This window comes from Apis laboriosa, unplaced genomic scaffold, assembly GCF_014066325.1.
Source record: "Apis laboriosa isolate Shangri-la unplaced genomic scaffold, ASM1406632v1 scaffold25_cov139, whole genome shotgun sequence".
NCBI classification, from domain to species: Eukaryota; Metazoa; Arthropoda; class Insecta; order Hymenoptera; family Apidae; genus Apis; species Apis laboriosa.
The window spans coordinates 844,300-865,707 of record NW_025222552.1 but is presented as its reverse complement, the minus strand read 5'-3'; the positions used below and the strand labels follow the sequence as shown (position 1 = coordinate 865,707).

Sequence of the window (21,408 nt, the reverse complement as noted above, 5' to 3'; positions counted from 1 at the left end):
GATTTAATTTTAATCTATTGCCTGAATGTTGCATTTATAATATAATTAAATCCAATTATTATATATAAAAAATTTTATTATTAAAGACAAAATTTAAAGACAATATAATAATACATTAATTTGAAATAATTGATGAAATTTTAAAATAGTTATTTATATACAATTAAATATTAAATCATATATTCTTATTAATCTTTTGACAACCACAACCATACAATTCATTTTTAAAAATAATTATTACTGTTGAGATCATTAATAGGTTAAAAGAAATCAGTTATTTGCATTTACAATGCACTTTAAAAACAATACTAAAATGTAATACTATTTACATTGTTATTTTTTATAATAAAATTATTTATTGAATTTAAAATATAAGCAAATTTTAATAAAATGAAAATGAAAAGATAATTTTTTTATTTTTTCAATTATTTAGATGGCCCCTTTCTTTTCTTAATATTTGTAAAAAATTCTATTATTTTACAGTAATATACGTACAGCAATGAAATTAATATTTTTTTTTGTATTATATTATTTTTTTTATAGTTAAAATATAATATTAACAATTAAAAAAATGACTTAAAGTAGCAAGAAAAAGATGAATTAAAAAATATTAATAAATAATATCATATTTTGTTTTGTTATATTAAAATTATTTTATAAATATTTTATATATATATATGTTAATATATTCCTTTGGACAGATAAGTCCATTTATGATTATATATATATTATATCATATATAATATATTAATTAATAGCTGCTTTTATATATACATTTATAATTTAATTTGAATTTTATATAGTATAAATACATTTGATGCATTTTCTTGATATCATATAATTTTTAAAAAAACTATCATTAGATTATTATTACAGATTGATAAATTTTATACAACAGATTTCTATGATTTAATTTAATGATGATAATAACAATAATTTTCTTATTAAAACATTAAAATAAGTATTATAAACAAAAATTATATTATAATAAAATTATAAAAAACTTAATAAATTAAAACACTATTATTATATCACTGATATTAAGAGATTATAGTAATCTATTGTAATAAAATTTATCAAAATATGATTACAGTAATTGAATCTATTTATATTTACACAATACATATTATAAACTTATACTGTACAAATAAAATAATATACAATTATTTTAAGTTATTTAAATAAAAAATAATATTTGTATTATTATGATAAATTTTTTTTAAATGTAATTCAATTGTGCATAATAAGTAAATCTTTAAAAAGAACAGAAAAAAAATTAATTGTATAATATTATTTTGGATTGCTTTGAGATACATACTAAAATAGAATTTCAAAAATAACATATTAAGATAAATTTCTCTATTCATTATTGAATATTTAAAAAATAATATAATTTTTAAAAACTTTAATGATTATGATTTCAAGGTTTATTTTCATGTATTCTTATTTAATTAGCTGCTCTAAATTATTAAACTTACATTAATCTTAGTCTACACCACAACCTTTGTAGACTTAGTGAACTTGTACTTTGCTTCAATATTTCCTGTTTTAATATACATTCAACTTAAAAAGCATTGTTCATCAAAATTTAATGGGAAGAAGAAAAAAATATTACATAAAGACTTAACAAAGTATTAATACAATTTATATTACTTATTATATTTTATTAATGTATTTTTCTGCAAGATCTTTCATGAAAAATATCATGTAAACTATTATTTCAAATATTATTAATAAGATTTATATATAAAATCATAAAATAATGATGAAAAATTATGAAATAAGTTCTTCTTGAATTTATTGTTATTCTATTTATATTGAAATTTAAGAAAATATCACATAAAAAGAATTTTAATATTAAATAATCATTAAATTAAATATAAAAGTATCATGATTATTTCTATTTCTTGATTATAAGCAAATTATTTTGTTTTTTATTTTTTTGCTAATATTTCATGCTATTAAAAAAAAAATTTATATTTTTATTTTTTGTAATGGCACATTTTAAAAAATTTTTTTATGTCAAAACAGGAAAGAAAAATTAATATTTACAATTATAACTTTAAAATTATTCTCAAGATATTGTGCAAGAATTACGACCAACACAACTGGTACGAGAATCTGTTATACTACCAGGTGAACTACCTGGAGTTGATAATCCATTATGGCCTACACCAACAAAACGTAATTTTCGATGATGAGAACCTAAACTTTTACTAGAGCTCAATGATCTATTTCCATTATAACGTAATTGTGACGTAGTTGTCATTGCATAAGATTTTAAATGAGATTTAATAGATTTAGGCAATGGAAGTTGATCAATACCATAAACTGTTGTTCTTGCAACTATTGCACGACATGCAAGTTCTTGAAGACTGAGAACTAAAACATAAGATGATATTCATATCAGATTTTTCTGAAATAATAACGAAAATTGAAATGCATTACCTTTATTAGAGCGCCACAATCTTTCCATACCATTACGATGTAAAGCCATTCGAGAAAGTTCAGAAAAACTTTCACGAATATTAAAATCACAGAGAGGTGAAACTTCAAAAAATGCCATGTGATTTTTAGCTGCATATGCTTCAGCATCACGTTCTCCTACTTGTCTTTTAAAAGCTAAATGAAGACGATTACCAACAAGTACTTTTGGTACTCCAGGAGCATGCTACAATATAAATAAAAATTAAATATAATTTCGATATTAATTAAATATTAATTTAAAAAATTAAATATTAATTTTTGTTTTTAAAAAATAAATTTTAAATTTGATTAATAGTAATTGTATTTAGTATTTAAATATCTCAAAAAAATTAGTTTAAAAAAATGATGCTAAAAAATAATTTATTTTTAATATATTGTATTTTGTATTATTTGTAATACATACAAATAAAATTAATCATTTAAAATAATTTTTACATACTTCTTCAACTTCTTTTAGCCATCTGTCAATACCATCAAAAGACCATTTATTGGTAATATCATAGACTAAGAATATACCTTGAGCTCCACGAGAATAAGATCTGATTATTGTACAAAATCTACCCTGACCTGATGTGTCCCATAATTGTAATTTTACTCTTTTTCCATCCAGTAAAATAGTAGTAGTTTTATATGCTAGAAAATAAATATTGATAAATTATTATTCGTAAAATAAATATATAAACATAATTCATATAATGTTTTAACATAAATAAAATAAATTTAAAACTATTTGTATAAAAAATGATATAAAATATAATATAAAATATAAAAATAAATATAAAATAATATAAAATAAATATTATTATATAAAAAATTTCATTATAAATGTTAATAAATAATTTTCAATAACAATAAATAAATTCTGGAATTTCTTCTTATATTGCTAATAATCATTATTATTCAATTTCAAATATGATACAATTAAAAATGAATATCACTTTATTATAATGAATTCAATATAAATACATTATTTATATTTTTACGCAAAATTAGATTGAAATAGAAAAAGTAATTTAGAATAAATAATAGAAAGAAAAATTCTAAATACCACTGCCGCTGCAAAACGGAGATTCGGCAGCACCGTCTTCAAGTCCACTCAAGATTTCTTGTTTTCCAACGTCACTGTCACCCACCAGCAAAAATTTGAGGAGGTAATCGTATTGTTTTTCTTGACGAGACTTCGTTGTGCTGGCCTCACCTGCAGCCATAATAATCCTGTATTGGAAACCCTGAGCATACTGCAAACCTCTATGCACTGATCGCTCTTAACGTTTTTTGTATTTAAGGATCCGTGGACGGATAACCTTTTTTAATAAATTGTTATTGCAAATCAGACCATTTCACTCTTCAACCCAAAATTCTTTTTGCACATCAACAATATTTCTTTATAACATTCTTTCATCAATAACTATTATTCTTTTAAACAAAATCATAACAAAGCAAGAATGAATTTCCATCATTTTCCACTATATTATCTATTTTATGTTTAATTGTTTAGTTGAGGTATATCTACACTTGAAATTATCGAAGGTTAAATATGTTCGTTAAGTAACTAACTTTTAAGGCTATATAAGAAACCATTACCTAGTATCTTTTCTAGTTTTATTACTAGTTATTTTTTCTTATTAGTTAGTTTAGTTATTTATTAAAAAAAATCTTATTATCATCTATTGATAAGAAATGTTATTTTTTTATTAAATAAATAAATAAATAATTTAATATAATTTAATTAATATTGCAATTCAATCCAAAAAAGATAAGTATTATATTTAATTTTTTTAATAATTTAAAATAATTAAATTAAAATTTAAGTTTTTTAATATTTAATTTATTTTAATCATGTTAAATTTCCTTAAATCAGCCAATTTTAGAAAAATAATAATTTTAATTATAAATATATATATATTAATAATTTTAAAAGAATTGAATAATAAATATCATTGAAATAAAATTATTAATTGTAAAATAATAATTAAAAGTGATAATTTATTTAAATTTGAGTATTTTTATAATAATAATCATATTTAATGTTTGAAATATACAATAAATTTTTTTAATAATAAAAGATTTAAAATATTAAAATTTTGAATACAATTTTATATATTTTTAAATCAAATTATAGTATATAATTTAATAAATATTAAATATTATAACTTATATATAATATTTTTTTGAAATATTAATATATAATTAATTTCATTGATTAATTTAATTTATGTATTTATTTATTCTTTTTTATGTAAATATGTATTATAATAATGTATTTATACATAAGTTATAATAAATACATAGAACAGACTGTTTTTTATTTTTTGAAATATATTTTTTAACAAACATATAATATATGATTATCATATAACTAAATAAAAAGAATAACTTTTAAAATTATTTTTATACATGATTGATATTTATTAAATTTATTAAATAATTTCAATTTTTAATGTATTAAAAAAAATTTAATATAAATATTTCTTTCTTATACTAAATAAAATAAATCTAGCATTTAAGTTTAAATGACAATTCTTTTTCTCTCTCTCTCTTTTTTTTCCAGCAAACATGTATAAAACGTATAAACAAAATTATGTAATATTCTACTTTTGCTATTTTCACAAATAATTTATAATTATATAAATTTTATTTTTTAACTATTTGAATAACATCTTCATCATGCATAATATGTTGTAATCCAACTCGTTGGGGTGAATATTTGGTACTTGTACCCTGAAAAATAATATATTTATAAAGATAATATGCATTTTAAAAAATTTTTTTCTTTTTAAGATATTGTTTTTAATTTTGAAAAATTATATATATTTTTACGTATTATTTTTTATAATTTATTATTTTTATTATATTTACATATATTTTGGAAATTAACAAAAAAAAATAAGAAGAACATATAACATACATTAATTATTTTATATATTTTATAATTAGAATATATATTTATTATTATATATTTATAGTTATTTGTAATTGTTGTTAAGTAATTTTTTTTATTTTTTTATAATTATTTCATAAAAATAAATATTGTATTATAAATAATAAAAATAAATAATTTATTAAAAAGTTATTAAATTAAAATCTTTGATTATTAGGACGATATTTTACCAATTTTTTTTTTTGTTCTAAAACAGTGCTGTCCACTGATGGGGCCCTTTACGCGGTTTTATCTCCTTTTATGCTAGTATTCAAAAGTAGTGGAGTAATTCATGCATTTCCATCTTCTATGAATTCTTCAGTCACATTTCCTCGTTTTATATTCAATGATAGCATATGTTATGTTCAGTTATTAATATATTTTCTTCAGCTAAGACCAAATATAATCAATCCTTTTATTTGACTGTTCTGAAAATAATCGATTAAAGTTTGAATTCTATATATTAGAGATAAAAATCTCGCGCGAAATAACACAGGATGTAGATGGAGCCCATTTTATTAGCAACTAAGTTTGGACAGCACTGATCTAGAAAAATATATTTTTTTTTTTTGATATTATATTATATTTTTTTTTTATTTATTCTAATAGTAAGCATCTAATAATTAGTAAAATCAAAATTTTCTCATTTTATTAAAAAATATTAATCAATAATTATAAGAAATATAGGTTATAAATACAAAAATATGAAAATTAAATATTTATTACAAATAATTCTTACCCAAACAAGAGCATATTTAAATTGTTGAGCAAGTGTACGATGAATTGCATGACATACATGTTCTACTGTAACTCCTTTTCTTAATATTAAACCATCTTCAAAATCAGGTGGTTGACCAGGTTTTTTTGTATAAACTCTTATTAAAGATAAATATTCCCATAATGTTTCAAGAAGGAAGTCCAAATTTAATTTCATATTGCAACTATAAGAAAAATGTTAAATTATTATTATTTATATTATTTATATTTATATTATTTTATAATTTTTTTTATAATTGGTTAAACAATATAAAAATGAAAAAAAAATGAATCTTTTTAAATAATAATAAATAAAAATATAAATATAAAAAATATAATAAATAAAAATATTTAAAAATACATGAAAAAATTTTACCTAACTACTACACTATTAGGCTGCCTGGCAATTCTATCCACTTCTTCTATTGATATCTGATCTATTTTGTTATGTACATAAAGACATGGTAAATATACTCTGTTGGCATTAATTACATCAATTAATTCATCTGCACTACAATCTTCGCGAAATAGAACTTCTGCATTGAAAATTTTATATTCATGTAAAATCATTTGAACTAATTTTTCATCTACTTTTGTTAATGGACATGTTGAGTTAAATGCTAATCCACCTCCTTTCTTTATCTTGAAATATATGTTTGGCTTTTTTTTATTAAGTCGTATACCAACTGATTCTAATTCTTTTTCTAAAAGTTGTCTTTGTACATCTTGTTTAGTAGCATCTAGCATCATAAGAACTAAATCAGCTGTTCGTGCAACAGCTATTACTTGCCTACCCCTTCCTTTACCCTAAAATATTTATAGATATAAAAATTTTATATATTATTTTTATTCATTGATATAAAAATTATATATATATATAATTATAATTATTAATTAAAATTATATTAAATAAACTATATTAAAAAAATTTTGTAATTACCTGTGCAGCACCTTCAATTATTCCAGGAAGATCAAGAAGTTGAATATTGGCTCCTTTATATTCAATAACACCAGGTATACAAGTTAATGTAGTAAATTCATAAGATGCTGCTTCAGATTCTGTATGTGTTAATGTACTTAATAAAGTAGATTTTCCTACAGAAGGAAAGCCTATTAAAGCTACTCTTGCATCTCCTGATTTTAATACATCAAATCCTTCTCCTTTTTCAGATTTTTTTGGTGGTTCTAAAAGTTGTGATCTATATTTCGCAAGTTTTGCTTTTAATAAACCTAAATGATACTCAGTAGCTAAAAATTAATTAATAAATTAAATTAATTATCAATAAATTTGATTTTTATAGGAATCATTATTTTAAATATTATGATGATAATATTATGCTAGATATTAAATTATTATCAAATATTATGATTATATTAATTTCAACTGTTATCACATTAAAAATCTATATTGAAAAATCTAATAAAAATATAATAAATAAAAATATTATTAAAATATTATTAAAAATTAATTAATAAAAATAAAAAATTTTTTCTAGATGAATATTATTAATAAACTAGTATAATATAAAGAATAATAAAGATTTATTATAAATCAATTTTAAAATGATTTATTAAATTTAAATTATTATATTTTATAATAATTATTTAATTTTAATTGAGAATAAAATATTTTATATCAAAAATTATAAATTTTTAATATTTTATAATTTTTTGCATATGCTACAAATGCAAGCATAAGCAAATGTACAAGTACTTTTACATAAGATTACAAAAATCATTATAGCTTTAAAATATGAACAAACCTTTATTTTTTTGTGTCCGAGCAATTTCTTTTTCAATTTCAGATATTTTTTCTAATATTCCCATTTTAATAAAGTAACAAATGTACAATAAATTTACATTTACAAAAATGACATACACTACTCTTACGCGTGGTGTGCGTGATAATATAAACCATTTACCATAAACAATAAATTATTAGAAGAACGTTCATCGCTATTCAATGACGCCATCTAACAGTTTAATATAAATGTTGAATTTTATATTCAAATATAATTTGAAAGAAGCATATCTTAAATTATACTAGTTTATGATTATATTATTTAGAATAATTCGTGCATGTGAACTTTTTTCTTTTGGATTAATTTATAGATTTTCAAACTAGAGATTATATTAAATATTTTACTTAATTAGATAAAAGTAGTAATCATGTATGACGATTACAATGAGGTAAATACTAATTAAATAAATGTTTATATTATAATGTTATTATGCCAATAAAAATATAATTTAAATTATTTTTAGTACGATGCTTATGATGATTATGGACCACCAGATGTTCATAGCGATCAATATGACAGATTAGGTTATCGCCAAGTACCAGAAGTTGTACGAAATTTTTTAGTATTTTTGCGAAATTGTATAAATGAAGGAATGATTTTTGAAATTCAAAATCTTTATGAAACAACATTTCCAAAAATTTCAGAACAATTATTTGATAAATCTTCTTGGCCAGATACTCAAACAATTGCACATATAGTTGACAATGATCCAGTATTTCTTACACTGTATAAAGAACTTTATTATCGTCATATTTATGCTCGTATGCAAGGACCAACATTAGAACAACGTCTTGGTTCTTTTTATAATTATTGTGATCTTTTTAATTATATTTTACGTCCTGAGACACCAGTCCAATTGGAATTACCTGATCAATGGTTATGGGAACTTATTGATGAATTTGTTTATCAATTTCAATCTTTTACACAATATCGTGCTAATTTATCAAACAAGACACCTGAAGAAATTGAAAACTTAAATGCACATAGTAAGACATGGGATGTATTGTGTGTTTTAAATGTCTTACATTATTTAGTAGATAAATCAAAAATTAAAAGTCAATTAGAAGTATATGCAAGTGGTGGAGATCCAGATTCTGTTGCTGGTGTATTTGGAAGGCATTCTTTATATAAAATGCTTGGATATTTTTCTCTTGTAGGATTGTTACGTTTACATTCTCTTTTAGGAGATTATTATCAAGCAATTAAAGTATTAGAAAATGTTGAACTTTATAAAAAAAGTGCATATTCACATGTTCCTGGTTGTCAAATATCAACAGCATATTATGTTGGTTTTGCTTATATGATGATGCGTAGATATGCAGATGCAATTAGGACTTTCTCTGGTATATTATTATATATTCAAAGAACAAAACAATTGTTTGCAACACGAAGTTATCAAAATGATCAAATTAATAAACAAACAGAACAAATGTATCATTTACTAGCAATTTGTCTTGTTCTTCATCCACAATGTATAGATGAAGGATTACAACAAGCATTACGTGATAAGAATTATCATGAAAAAATGTATAAAATGCAATATGGAGATTTAGTTGAATTTGAATCATGCTTTCTATTTGCATGTCCAAAATTCTTGTCTCTTACACCGCCAAATCCTGATAATCCAAATGAAGACTATGTTCGAGAAGCAATTAAACATCAAACTCAAGTCTTTATGGATGAAGTTGTTCAACAGAAAATGTTACCAACAATTCGTTCGTATTTAAAATTATATACTACTTTACCGTTAAGTAAACTTGCTACATTTATGTGTAGTAATACTAGACCTGATGAAAATTGGGATTTAGATAAAGAAGTTAGTGCATTAACTATTCATCTATTATGTTTTAAACATAAAATGAAAAATATTGTTTGGACAAAAGGTGCATCAGGATTAGATGGAAAATTTCAATCCGGTTCAGAGGTATTTTATAAATGGATTATATATTTATAAAAATTATAATTATTATTATTATTATACATATTATTTTATATTATTATATATATATTATTGATTTATACTTTTATACTTTAATATTTTTATTTTTAATTATTTTTTTATTAATTATTTTAATTATTTTAATTATTTTTTATATTTACTAAAACTAAAAGATTAATTCACAATATTTATTATAGCTGGATTTTTATATTGATCATGATATGATTCACATTGCGGATACAAAAGTGGCACATCGTTATGGAGATTTTTTTATTCGGAAAATTCTCAAATTTGAGGAATTAAATCGCAAATTACATCATATAAAAATTTAAGAATGTCATTTCAATGATATATATTATATAAAATAAAAAAATTGATAATAAATATACCTTTTATTTGTATGATCATAAAATTCAAAATCAATCACCACATTAATTGATAAATTAAATTTCATCATTTTAATAAATTTAAAATTATGTATAATATATATTTAGAATAATCGTTTACATAAAACTAAAAAAAAATATTTATATAAAAATAACATATATTTATTTTTTACTTCATTATTAACATAATATAAATTCTTAAAATATATTTTATCTGAAATGCTAAAAATTGATATGATTAACAATCTCTAATTTATTTTATTTAAAATGAGAGATTAAATAATAATTCTAACAATTCCTCTAGCATTTTTTCATGTTTCATATATAGCATTTTTTAAAAATATTATTATGTTAAAAATATTTCCATTTGTTTATAAATTTTTATAATATATTTAATATAAAAAAAATGATATATTAAGATAAATTATTATTATCTATTTTACTTATTATTGATTTAATATATAATATAATATAACATAATTTACATTACTTTGCATATTGTTAAATATTAGAAATTGAATAATATAGATAATGTTTTCAAATTATGAAGGTAATGAAAAAAACGATTTCCTCTTTTATTACTGATATTAGCTCTCTCTCTTTTATTACTGGTATTACTGGTATTATCTCTCTTTTTTAACTCTATATATTTTTTCATGGAAAATAATTTATAATTATAATTTAATAGTCAAATAATAATAGCGTAAGATAAAACTATTCATTTCTTTATTTAATTGTTTTCTTAACATAATATTATTATAATAGCGTATTTTTATTTAACAATATTTACAATTTATTCATTCATTCATTTCTAAATAAATATTATTAAACTTTGAAATTGAGCGCTATTTTCAATTAAAGACAAATTCAGATGCATTTTTATTTTTATTTTATTTTCTAAATTTAATGCAGAATTTTCTATATCAATTAAAAATCACAATAAAATTATATTACTTAATTTACTTACCACATTGACTAACATAATTTTATTATTGATTGTTCTTTCATTATTTATGGCATTTCCCTTTTTTCTTTTATTATTTTCTTTATTATTTTACTATCTTATATACAATATTTTATTTTTCACTAAAATGAAAAATTTTTTAAATTTTCTTTAAAATTTATAATTTATTTCAATATTTATAATGGATCAAGCATAATAAGCATAATAAATATTGTAACAATAGTATAGTTTTTCTAAATCTAAATCTCCACATTACAATAATTTCTGTGAAAGAAAAAAAATCTTTGCATTTTTTATAATATTCATCATACGATATTAAAATATGTTACATTAGATTTTTATTATATCTTTAAAAAGACTTATTCTTAAAAAAAGAATATTCGATACAATAATTAACTTTGGATAAAAGTTCTCCAATTAGTTTAACTTATTATTATGCAATTAGCAGAAAATCTATAAACTTTCTGCCAATGAAATTAATTTTAATAAAAAGAAATTCTAAGTTTTTAATTCTATCATTAAAAGGATAATAATAATAAGGAAATAATAATAATAAGGAATAATAATAATAATAATAATAATAATAATAATAAGGAAAATAAATCCTATTTTATTAAAGTGTCATTTTCAATGTAGATAAATGTAATTCAAATGTAGATAAATGTTTTTCATGTCATAATGAATTTGATTCTAATTGATATATAACAGAAATAAATTCTTCTTCTTCAAATATCAATAAATATCTAATAACTCTCTAATTACTAATATTTACAAAAATTAGTAAATTTTATGATTTTTTTTTTTTGGATTTGAAATTTGTTTTATTCCATGTAAAACTTAAATCACAAAAAATAGATATTTTTTCATTTTTTCTAATTTGATGTAATTTAGTCACTTTTCCTAATTCCTTTAAAAATCTTTTTCTAATTCTTTGATGCATTTAATTCTAATACATTAAAGATATAAAAAATATTTTTTTTTTTTATTATTAAAAAGATTATATTAACTAAACTTACTTAATGTATAACCGAATACATTTGTTAGATAGATGTTTATAATTTTATATCATCTATATGGTCCCAATAATATAACTATTTAATTATTTTCATTAATTTTTGATCAGCTATTATAAAATAATAAATAAAATTCATCTTCATTCATCAATATCTTTATTTGTTATAAAAGTTATTTTTTATTCAACCAATCATTCTTTCAATTTTACTATTGCTATTTGGTTTTCAACTAACTATTTGGTTTTCATGAGAACTTTTAGTTTATATTTATAAGTTCAATTATAGCATTTAAATTGATTTATTTTCATTTTATATCCTTTGTTCTTTTATTTTTCGATTCTTTATTTTTTTTCTAATTTTATAACTAATATTGATCTTGGATTGTTCCTTATTATAAATGAAATGAATGATAAATAAAATAATATCTGATATATCTTTTATATTTATATGTTTTTCTAAATTTTATGGTTTCTTGAATCTTTAATTCTTTTTAATTTCTTTTTGAAAAAATTTATAATATATTTAAAATAACTTAAATTTATATTTAGAATGTAATCCTTATAAATATTCTGTGAATATGAAAAATGTTATTTTCATTCTATAATATATTGTTTGACTGTGTAATATAATTTATAAGAAAAAATATATTATGAACATAATTTTTTTGTTCACATTTTTATTACCGTTATTTGTATAAACAATATAAATAATGCTCTTATTATATCTAGATCTAGATTTTCGTTTTGTAAATAAAGGGACAATTTAACAGATTTTAAATTGTTATAAAATAATTTTATAATTATCATGATTTTGTTTATTTTTTGTAATATTTCCTAAAATAAAATTATTCTATAAATTTTTTTTTATCAATGTTTATTCATATTTATCAAAGTTAATTATTATTTCTGTTTATTTTCATTTGTTTATTGTTTAAACATTTATTATATCATTCACTATATCATTGTGCTTTGGATTTTTCAGTTAATCGCATATTTTTACTTTTAATTTTGTATATATATTTGTTTGCTTTGATATTTCTTTATCTTTTTCTTTTAATGAATTTTCTGAATTTATATTTTTACTTGAACTAAAATTCCTATTTTTCTTTATTTAATGTAATTCTCGTTTAATAATTTTTCATCGCTGTTTTTATTTGCTTGAAAAAAAATAATTAGTAGAACAAATACAATTATAATGGATATATATGGAATAAAATATTAGGAAAAAAAAAGCAATTAAAATATAAAAATTCATTGTTATTAAATTATATATATATATAGTTATTCTTATAAAAAAGAAAAAATATCTTTTATTATAATTTCATAATAAAATAAAAATTAATAAAAAATTAGGGAATCAATTGTATTTTAATAATATATTATTAAAAAAAATGTATAAATGTATTATTTATTAAAATTTTTTGCAAACTAAAAATTTCGAAAACTAAAATTAAATCAATTGTTTATATTTAAAACTCATTAAAATCAATGAAGAAAGAATTAATCGGTAAATTGACCAATAATTAAATAGTAAATTTGTAATCAAAAGTTTTTTATATTTATGTATAAATTATCAATATCAATTACATTAAAAAATTAAATTTATTTAGCTTTTCCAAGAATATTTTATGTAAACAATATGTTGTATGAGAATTTATTTCTGCATCTATATCTTTTGAAACTTCGGAACATTCACTATTTGTTGGTTCAATTTTTTTATTTCTGCAATTTAAAATATATAAATTTTTCATAAAAAGTATAAAATTAGAAAATTATATGCATATGTTTTATTCTATGATTTTATTCAAAATATTTTGTTATCTTACTCAAAAATACTTGTTGTATATTTCTCAGGTATTTTTTCAATTATTCCAGATTGCATTATATCCCATGAAAGATCCATAATACTAGATATGCATAGTAAATTGGTTATACTTTGTAATTTTTCATCAGAGTTTTCTTTACTTTTTTTTTGGCATTCAATTTTGTTATTATCTTTAAAATCTATTAATATAAAAAATAATATATTTAAAATATTAAGAAATAATAAAAAGTATAATTTATTAATTTATAATATTTGTGTATACGAGAAGAAATGTAAGAAATATAAGAAATATAAAGAAATATATTAATGTTCATAAAAATAATAATTGATTTAAAAATCATATGTAATATTTATAACATATATAATATATATAATATTTTTTTCTTAAAATTGAAACGTATCATTTTGAAATTTTTAAATAAATTTATTAATGTAAAAATATAGATTTAAAAAATTCACGAGAGCAGTAAAAATCCACATTTTTTATATATTTTTTATATTGATTTGGTAAAAAAATTTTCTATTAAAATTTTAATATTACAAAAATTTTATTAAATTTCTGAAAAAAATAAAGATTACTATAATTAAATAGTAATACAGATTAAATAGTAATACAATAATAGTAAAGATTTTAAATAATTATATTATATTAGCATGAATAATGTTTATTAATTCATATTACAAGTGAAATTCAAAAGATAAAATCTCAAAATAAAACGATCAATGTATCAAAAACAATAAAATTGTATTGGAAATTTCGTTTTTGATAAAATTAAATTTTTTTTAAATAAAATAATATATTTTTTATAGCATCAATTGATAAATTGACATTTTTATAAAAAATATATCTATTGTGTCCAAAAATCATTAATTTAGAAAATATTTTAATTTGAAATTTGTAAAATTTAATATATGAAAGATAAAGAACACAAAAGCGATATTCTATCATATTCTTCATAGCATAAAAAATAGTAATATTTGATAAAACTTCACTATCTTATATAATATATAAAAGCTGATCAATTAATACTATCAGGAATGCATATATAAACAAAATTTTATATAATAAATAAATTTTTTTTTTGCAAATAACTATTGAAAACTAAAACCATTTCACATGTATTAAAATTCATAGAATGTTTAAACTTGTTATAAATACATATTAAGAACTATTAAAAAAAATTCTGGTTATCAATACGAAATTTGGAGAAAGAATAAAGCAGGATGGATTTTAGATTTAAAATTTTAGCTTTAAATATTTATTAGTTTCTGAAATATTAATAAAAACTTTCAATATTATGATCTTGAAACACTGCATACATAAAAATTATATATATATATAATATTATATAATACTGTAAATATTATTTATACAACAATCTTAAAAATAAATAAATAAAAATAAATATTGGCTTTCTTCATGGAAACTACTTTTAAATTCTATTCAATACTTATTATGAGATTATTTCTATTTGAATACTCAAAATACTCATTTATATATCAAATGTTTTTGTCATCTGGAAATTAGTTTTTTTATTTATTTTTTTTTTTTTTTTGCTTGTACAAAACATTATACTTAACATTTAATACGAATAAATATGTTTAATTTCTTGAGAACGAATGAAATGCTATCGATTACTTGATAATGGACAGTCAACAAATATTATAATCATAACAATAATATGATGGTTAATTTTCATTAGTAATATCTTTATAGACAGAACTCAATAAATTTTTTTATGAGAAAAATTTTTATTAATATCTCAGAAACTAACGAAGTTAAAATATCCAATCTTCATTCTCTCTATTTTATCTCCTAAAAATTTCTCTTCATTTTGATTGAATTATACTGATTGAATATCCCTAAAAAATTTCAAGTTTATTAAAATCTGCGAGAGAATTGTACATCGACAAATTTACTTGTTATATTATATATTGAACATTTCAAAAAATTATGAAATTACTAAAAAAAATTACTATAAATATAAATTAAGAAAATCATATTTAATGTTTAATCATAAAAAAATATGTATGAAATTAAGAAAATTGTATGTGATCAAAATGATAGTTAACAAGATAAAATGAAATTTATTTTATTTTAAAATGAAATTTTCAAAATTCTTACTTTTGCAGCAAAGACATTGTGGAAGAATTAAGGTCACATTATATCCAGATGGCAGATTTTTGCCTTTTATTTGTTGTTCTTCTCGAGGATAAGGATCCAATAAGTCGAAATAAATATTTGTATTTTCGCTATTTTCTACGTAATCACATAATCTTTCAAATGATTCTACTAATTTCGTATCAGAAGTGTCTGTCAAATTATAAATTTCTGTCCAATGCGGATAACAAATCGAAGAAACTTTGCTTAATGTTTTCTTTTTTATTAAGCACGTACATATTTCATCTTTACATGTACAATGACTGCTTTCTTTACTGACATTTCTACAAATTGACAGAATACTGGATTTTGTAGAATTATTGCATGTGATATCTTCTTTTTCTATTATTTCTATTATTTTTTTAATTCTCTAAACATAATTTAATATTTTTTATTATATATATTTATTTGATATTTTTTTATATTTAATATTAACATAAATAATAATATAAATTCATATCATTTATTTTCACAGTACAATTTTTTAGAATATTACTTTATTTTTAATATAAATAAAAATAAATTTAATTAAAATTAATTTTTCATCTTTTTTTAAGTATAATATATTTATTATAATTTTTCAAAAATTAATTTTTTAAAATAAATAAAGAAGCTTTTTTAAAATAAAAAGAAATATAGATATAAATATTATATCTATATTAGCTCTTTGAATTTCTTTATGATATATTAAAAACCAGAAATTCTTAAAAAAAGAGTAAAGATTATTTATAAGAAAATTAGAATAAATGATATTTTTATGTTAAGGGCGTATTTGATATATCAACATTAAATGGTTTCAATGATTTTTAATATTCAATAATAATCCAATGATTTATAATTTATTTTAATATGTTAATATTGTTTCATATTTCAATTCAATATGAATTGATCAATATTGAAATAATATCTTTTAAAATAATCATTATTCGTATTATTGATTGTCTACTGCGATTAAAAAAAAAATCTAACCTAATTAATAATTTTAAAGATATTATTTTATGGATTTATTTTAAATTTAATCCATATTTTTATTAATGCAATTATTAAAGCAAATGTATATATTCTTTAGTAAATGTTTATATTTACTAGAAATATAAACATTATTAGTAAACATTATTAGTAAATTTTTATATTGAATTGATACTTTTAATAAAATTTTAGATAAATATGTACATTGAGTAGTAAGCATATACAAAAGAAATCTTAGGAAAAATTTCGTTTTATATTTCTTTTCGTCTATATACATATGATTGTCAACAATATATCTAAAATCCAAAAATTAGCCAAATCTTTCTTGTATTATGTATTGATAATATTAACTATATTATTAAATTGATATTTTAATTCACACTATTATATTTTATTATATTTAATTCACTTTGAAGTCATAAATTAAACTTGATAATTTATTTTATTTTTTAATATTAATATATAAAATCTTTCGTATTAAAAATTATACAAAATATCTTTTATATTAAAAATTAATTAACATGTTTTAATATATTAACATGATTTAATTTAGAAATATACAGTGTGATTGATTGATCCCATTGATTCCAAAAATATAAAAATATAACTAAATTTATATATATTTATAGTTTTAAAAGTAGTTTATAAATTATTTGATAATAAAAATATTAAATGTGATATAGCTTGATAAATACTCAAATGAAACAAATATTGATTATTTTATTTTTTATCTAATAAACATTATTTATTTTAGCTAAATGCATTTTCTATGCATCACAATTTTTTGTATAACTTTTTATAAAAAATTTAAATGATTATACTTATATACCATTTTTCATTTCATCTTATTAATGTTAATAAAATATATTGATATAATTTATACAGAAATCAGAAATTTATGAATATATGTATATTCAATAATTTTTGTTAATATATTATTTTACATTAAAATGTTTTTTTCGTTTGATGCAATTAAAATTATAAATAATATATAAGAGTAATAATCTTTGATATATTATGCATTAATAATTTTTATTTTAAAAAGTGTATATCTTTAAATGTATTTTAAATAATCGATTATATATTTACCGATTCTTTCTTTGACCATTTATCTATCTTTGTACACGGTGAAGCAAATCCAAGATTTGTATTACGTGGTGAATCAGTGAAATATTTATTATTTTCTTGGAGATTAATTGCTCCACTATATCTTGTTGTATCATATGCTGGTATAGGATTGATATTTTTTGCAATAAAATTTGTTAACATTTCTTTAATTATAATGTTTTTAATGTTGCATTATATTGTATATAGTTCCTTTAATAAAATTATTTTATAGTTAATAATTATTTATTAAAAATTGTGTAATATGAAAACTTATAATTAGAATGTTATTCTATTAAATTTAAATTATTTTATTAAATTTAACATTATCAAAAGATTTGTAAAAATATTTAATTAAATTGTTACCGTTAAAATATTTCTTGTTTTAGTTTTAAAAAAGCAAAACTTAGATAAAATTAAACGATGAAAATTAGAAATTTTACATTGTTTTAAAAATTTGAAATTAATATTTGTTTAAAGTTAAGAAATTTATATATAATATTATAATATCTTATTTATTGATAAAAGTTTCTGTAAAATTTATGGTAAATTTGTTTAATTTATATGTAAGATGACAGAAAATAATGAATTGCTATGAAAAATATAAAATCGATATTATAATGCTACTGTTTCAGAGTAAATATGATTATATATATTTATATTTATAAATATTCATCATTTTCAATTTAATAAAATTATTTATATAATATTACAAAATATTATATACCATTTTTTAATATATTTTTAGAATTTTACATTCTAATGTTTTTTTTTTAAGAAATTTTGTAAATGAAATAATGATTTTTGAAATTTGAAATTTTCATGAAATTTCAAATTTTCTAGAAATTTCAAAACAATTGTTTTATAAATCTTCTTAATTAAATATTCTATCATCATATTATCATATGATACATTGTTGGAAAATATAAAATTCAGATATTCAATATGATTAGTGCTGTTGTAAATATTTTATTCAAAAATATAACTTAAGTTATAAAAATACATTTTTCTTATAAAAAAATTATTTTACTATTATTTTATCATAATATAATTAATATATAGATAATAAATATAAAACTAATGTCATAGTTATAATGCAATTTCGATATTATAATTTATTTAATCGTTCAAGAGTTATTTTATATTTATTTTTATATTTTATTTTCGCATTTCTGCGAAATGCCTAAAGTCGCTATAAATTAATATATGAAAATAGTTTTTTGACCAATTCACTTGTTATTTTATATTCTTGATCTTTCTCAATTGATTTCTCATTTTAATAATAAGATAAAAGCTTTTTTTAAAAAACTGTAATAAAATAATAAAAATTGAGAAAAGTTACAATATTACCAAAATATAACGAAAGAAAAACTATAACTAAAGGAAAATATTAAATATGTTTATAAATATATTATATATATATTTATATGTTTATAAATAATTATTTATGTTTTAAATAATTATTTATGTTTTAAATAATTATTTATGTATAAATGTTTTCTTTTTAACAATATGATCTAATAGTCTAATATAATGAATCTAATATTATAATGCAGTTTCGATCGATTATGAAAGAAATGACATAATTTTTGATATTACTAATCGAATAATATATATATATATATATATATATATATATATATATATATATATATATATATTATTCGATTGTATAATTCGATTATATTATTGATATATCGATCGATATATCTTAATCTAATGTTTCTTTTTTTTATCTTTAATTAAATCTTAAATCTTATCATTAATCTTAAATCATTTGAAATCTTGTATAAGATTTGTTTTTGCTATACAATCATTTACATATTTAATACTAACATATTTAAATTTATATTTATAAATTAATATGTTATAATAATTTTTATTCTAAATTTTAAGATTATAATTTTCCAAAAAGTTGAGATATATAAATAAGCTAATATGTTTGATTCAGTAATTAATATACTTAAAGAAAGATATAACTTAATTATTTGTTTTATTATTAAAATTTATTTGTTTAATTATTTGTTTTAGTAAATTGTTATAAATTATAAAAATAACATAGTTATATAATATAATTCAAATTTCGAATCATTTTCATATTTATATTTTGAATTGATAATACTTATGCAAGAGAGTGATATAAAATAAAATATTAAATTAAATTTTGACTCAAGTCTAGAGATTTATAATAATAATAAGCTTAATAAACTCTCAAACCAAAACCATTGTATTGATTTATTATTATAATAATTATGAAAATAAAACCTTTTTTTAATGAAGTCCTATTGCTTTACGATACTTTAGAATATTTGAAATTTATGAAAATTTTCAAATCAGATTAAAATGAGAGTATCGATTTTTATTTATAAGTGTTTTAATAATTAATTTAGCTAAAATCACTATCTTCATAATTTGAATTTCAACATATGATGAAATTATTTTAGAAAAAAACTTTTAGAAAAATTAAATTTAGAAAAATAAAATTTTTTGTTATAGAATAATATATAGAGAGAATATATTATATATATTATATTATTTATATTGTATATTATATTATTGTTATATTGTTGTTTTATTTAAAATGGAAAACTTTGTTTATTTTATACTTGTTTATTTTGTACTTTTATAGTTTTTGAAAAGCATTTAGGGAATAAAAATAAAAATGTTTTTAATTATATATTTTAGAATGATTTAATATAGAATTTAATATTATCCATTTTATAATAAATATGAATGCGAATTGATACTTTTGTCATTTCAATATCTAATACAATTATATATAAGCAAATAATATATTCAATAATTCAATGTATAACTATAACCGAAAAAATAATTATTTCATAATGTATTGTATAATAGAATCCTTGTATCTATAGAGGATTAGTTTGTGACTAATAACAAACCTTATTATACATTTATATATATACATATATTTTATTTTTTTTATTTATTACATAAAATTATACGTGAAATTTAATTAATTTGTTAATTAGTTTTTTATTAAGTTTTTTTATAATTAGGATTAAATTCAGAATTATTACTTACTATTATTTTTATTATTATTGGTTATATATAATAAATGC

General features: G+C 18.2%; 4 protein-coding genes across 8 annotated transcripts; 1 reads left to right on the top strand and 3 right to left on the bottom strand.

Moving 5' to 3' along the window:
- Positions 1-1,959: 1,959 nt before the first annotated feature.
- LOC122713606 (ras-related protein Rab-40C) lies at positions 1,960-4,015 on the bottom strand. Its single transcript, XM_043934207.1, has 4 exons — positions 3,536-4,015; positions 2,927-3,120; positions 2,449-2,671; positions 1,960-2,382 (listed from the first exon to the last, which is right to left on the bottom strand). The coding sequence occupies exons 1-4, from the start codon at positions 3,693-3,695 to the stop codon at positions 2,075-2,077; spliced, it is 885 nt and encodes a 294-aa protein (XP_043790142.1). The 5' UTR covers positions 3,696-4,015; the 3' UTR covers positions 1,960-2,074.
- Positions 4,016-5,020: 1,005 nt separating this feature from the next.
- Positions 5,021-8,054, bottom strand: LOC122713590 (developmentally-regulated GTP-binding protein 2). Of its 4 annotated transcripts, none has more exons than XR_006346509.1 (6): positions 7,927-8,054; positions 7,104-7,411; positions 6,540-6,970; positions 6,147-6,348; positions 5,599-5,835; positions 5,067-5,208 (listed from the first exon to the last, which is right to left on the bottom strand). XR_006346509.1 is itself a non-coding variant. In XM_043934179.1 (5 exons), the coding sequence occupies exons 1-5, from the start codon at positions 7,988-7,990 to the stop codon at positions 5,122-5,124; spliced, it is 1,092 nt and encodes a 363-aa protein (XP_043790114.1). In that variant the 5' UTR covers positions 7,991-8,054; the 3' UTR covers positions 5,021-5,121. The 4 variants fall into 4 exon arrangements, 2 of the variants coding, with proteins under 2 accessions (XP_043790114.1, XP_043790115.1); XR_006346510.1 differs by having other exon boundaries at positions 5,599-5,830; XM_043934179.1 differs by lacking the exon at positions 5,599-5,835 and having other exon boundaries at positions 5,021-5,208.
- A 195-nt stretch (positions 8,055-8,249) lies between these two features.
- On the top strand, positions 8,250-10,288 carry LOC122713589 (eukaryotic translation initiation factor 3 subunit L). Of its 2 annotated transcripts, XM_043934178.1 has the most exons (4): positions 8,298-8,353; positions 8,429-8,512; positions 8,610-9,889; positions 10,102-10,288. In XM_043934178.1, the coding sequence occupies exons 3-4, from the start codon at positions 8,729-8,731 to the stop codon at positions 10,234-10,236; spliced, it is 1,296 nt and encodes a 431-aa protein (XP_043790113.1). In that variant the 5' UTR covers positions 8,298-8,353; positions 8,429-8,512; positions 8,610-8,728; the 3' UTR covers positions 10,237-10,288. The 2 variants fall into 2 exon arrangements, with proteins under 2 accessions (XP_043790112.1, XP_043790113.1); XM_043934177.1 differs by having other exon boundaries at positions 8,250-8,353; positions 8,429-9,889.
- A 3,561-nt stretch (positions 10,289-13,849) lies between these two features.
- LOC122713583 lies at positions 13,850-18,475 on the bottom strand (the record flags this gene model as incomplete). The annotated part of the gene is made up of 4 exons (XM_043934169.1): positions 13,850-13,988; positions 14,093-14,270; positions 16,217-16,603; positions 18,304-18,475. Coding segments are annotated over 4 exons (876 nt in total), but the record flags the coding sequence as incomplete, so codon positions are not given.
- Positions 18,476-21,408: the final 2,933 nt, after the last annotated feature.

Bases quoted from the DNA above. Each gene is read 5' to 3' on its own strand.
- LOC122713606 (XM_043934207.1), bottom strand. From the start codon at position 3,695: ATGGCTGCAGGTGAGGCCAGCACAACGAAGTCTCGTCAAGAAAAACAA. The intron at 2,672-2,926 runs GTATGTAAAAAT...TTTATATTGTAG, and splicing joins GGCTAAAAGAAGTTGAAGAA to CATGCTCCTGGAGTACCAAA. The intron at 2,383-2,448 runs GTAATGCATTTC...CTTATGTTTTAG, and splicing joins ATTGTGGCGCTCTAATAAAG to TTCTCAGTCTTCAAGAACTT.
- LOC122713590 (XM_043934179.1), bottom strand. From the start codon at position 7,990: ATGGGAATATTAGAAAAAATATCTGAAATTGAAAAAGAAATTGCTCGG. The intron at 6,349-6,539 runs GTAAAATTTTTT...TTTTTCTTATAG, and splicing joins CCTAATAGTGTAGTAGTTAG to TTGCAATATGAAATTAAATT. The intron at 5,209-6,146 runs GTAAGAATTATT...ATTATTTTTCAG, and splicing joins TTAAATATGCTCTTGTTTGG to GGTACAAGTACCAAATATTC.
- LOC122713589 (XM_043934177.1), top strand. From the start codon at position 8,333: ATGTATGACGATTACAATGAG. The intron at 8,354-8,428 runs GTAAATACTAAT...AATTATTTTTAG, and splicing joins TGTATGACGATTACAATGAG to TACGATGCTTATGATGATTA. The intron at 9,890-10,101 runs GTATTTTATAAA...TATTTATTATAG, and splicing joins AATTTCAATCCGGTTCAGAG to CTGGATTTTTATATTGATCA.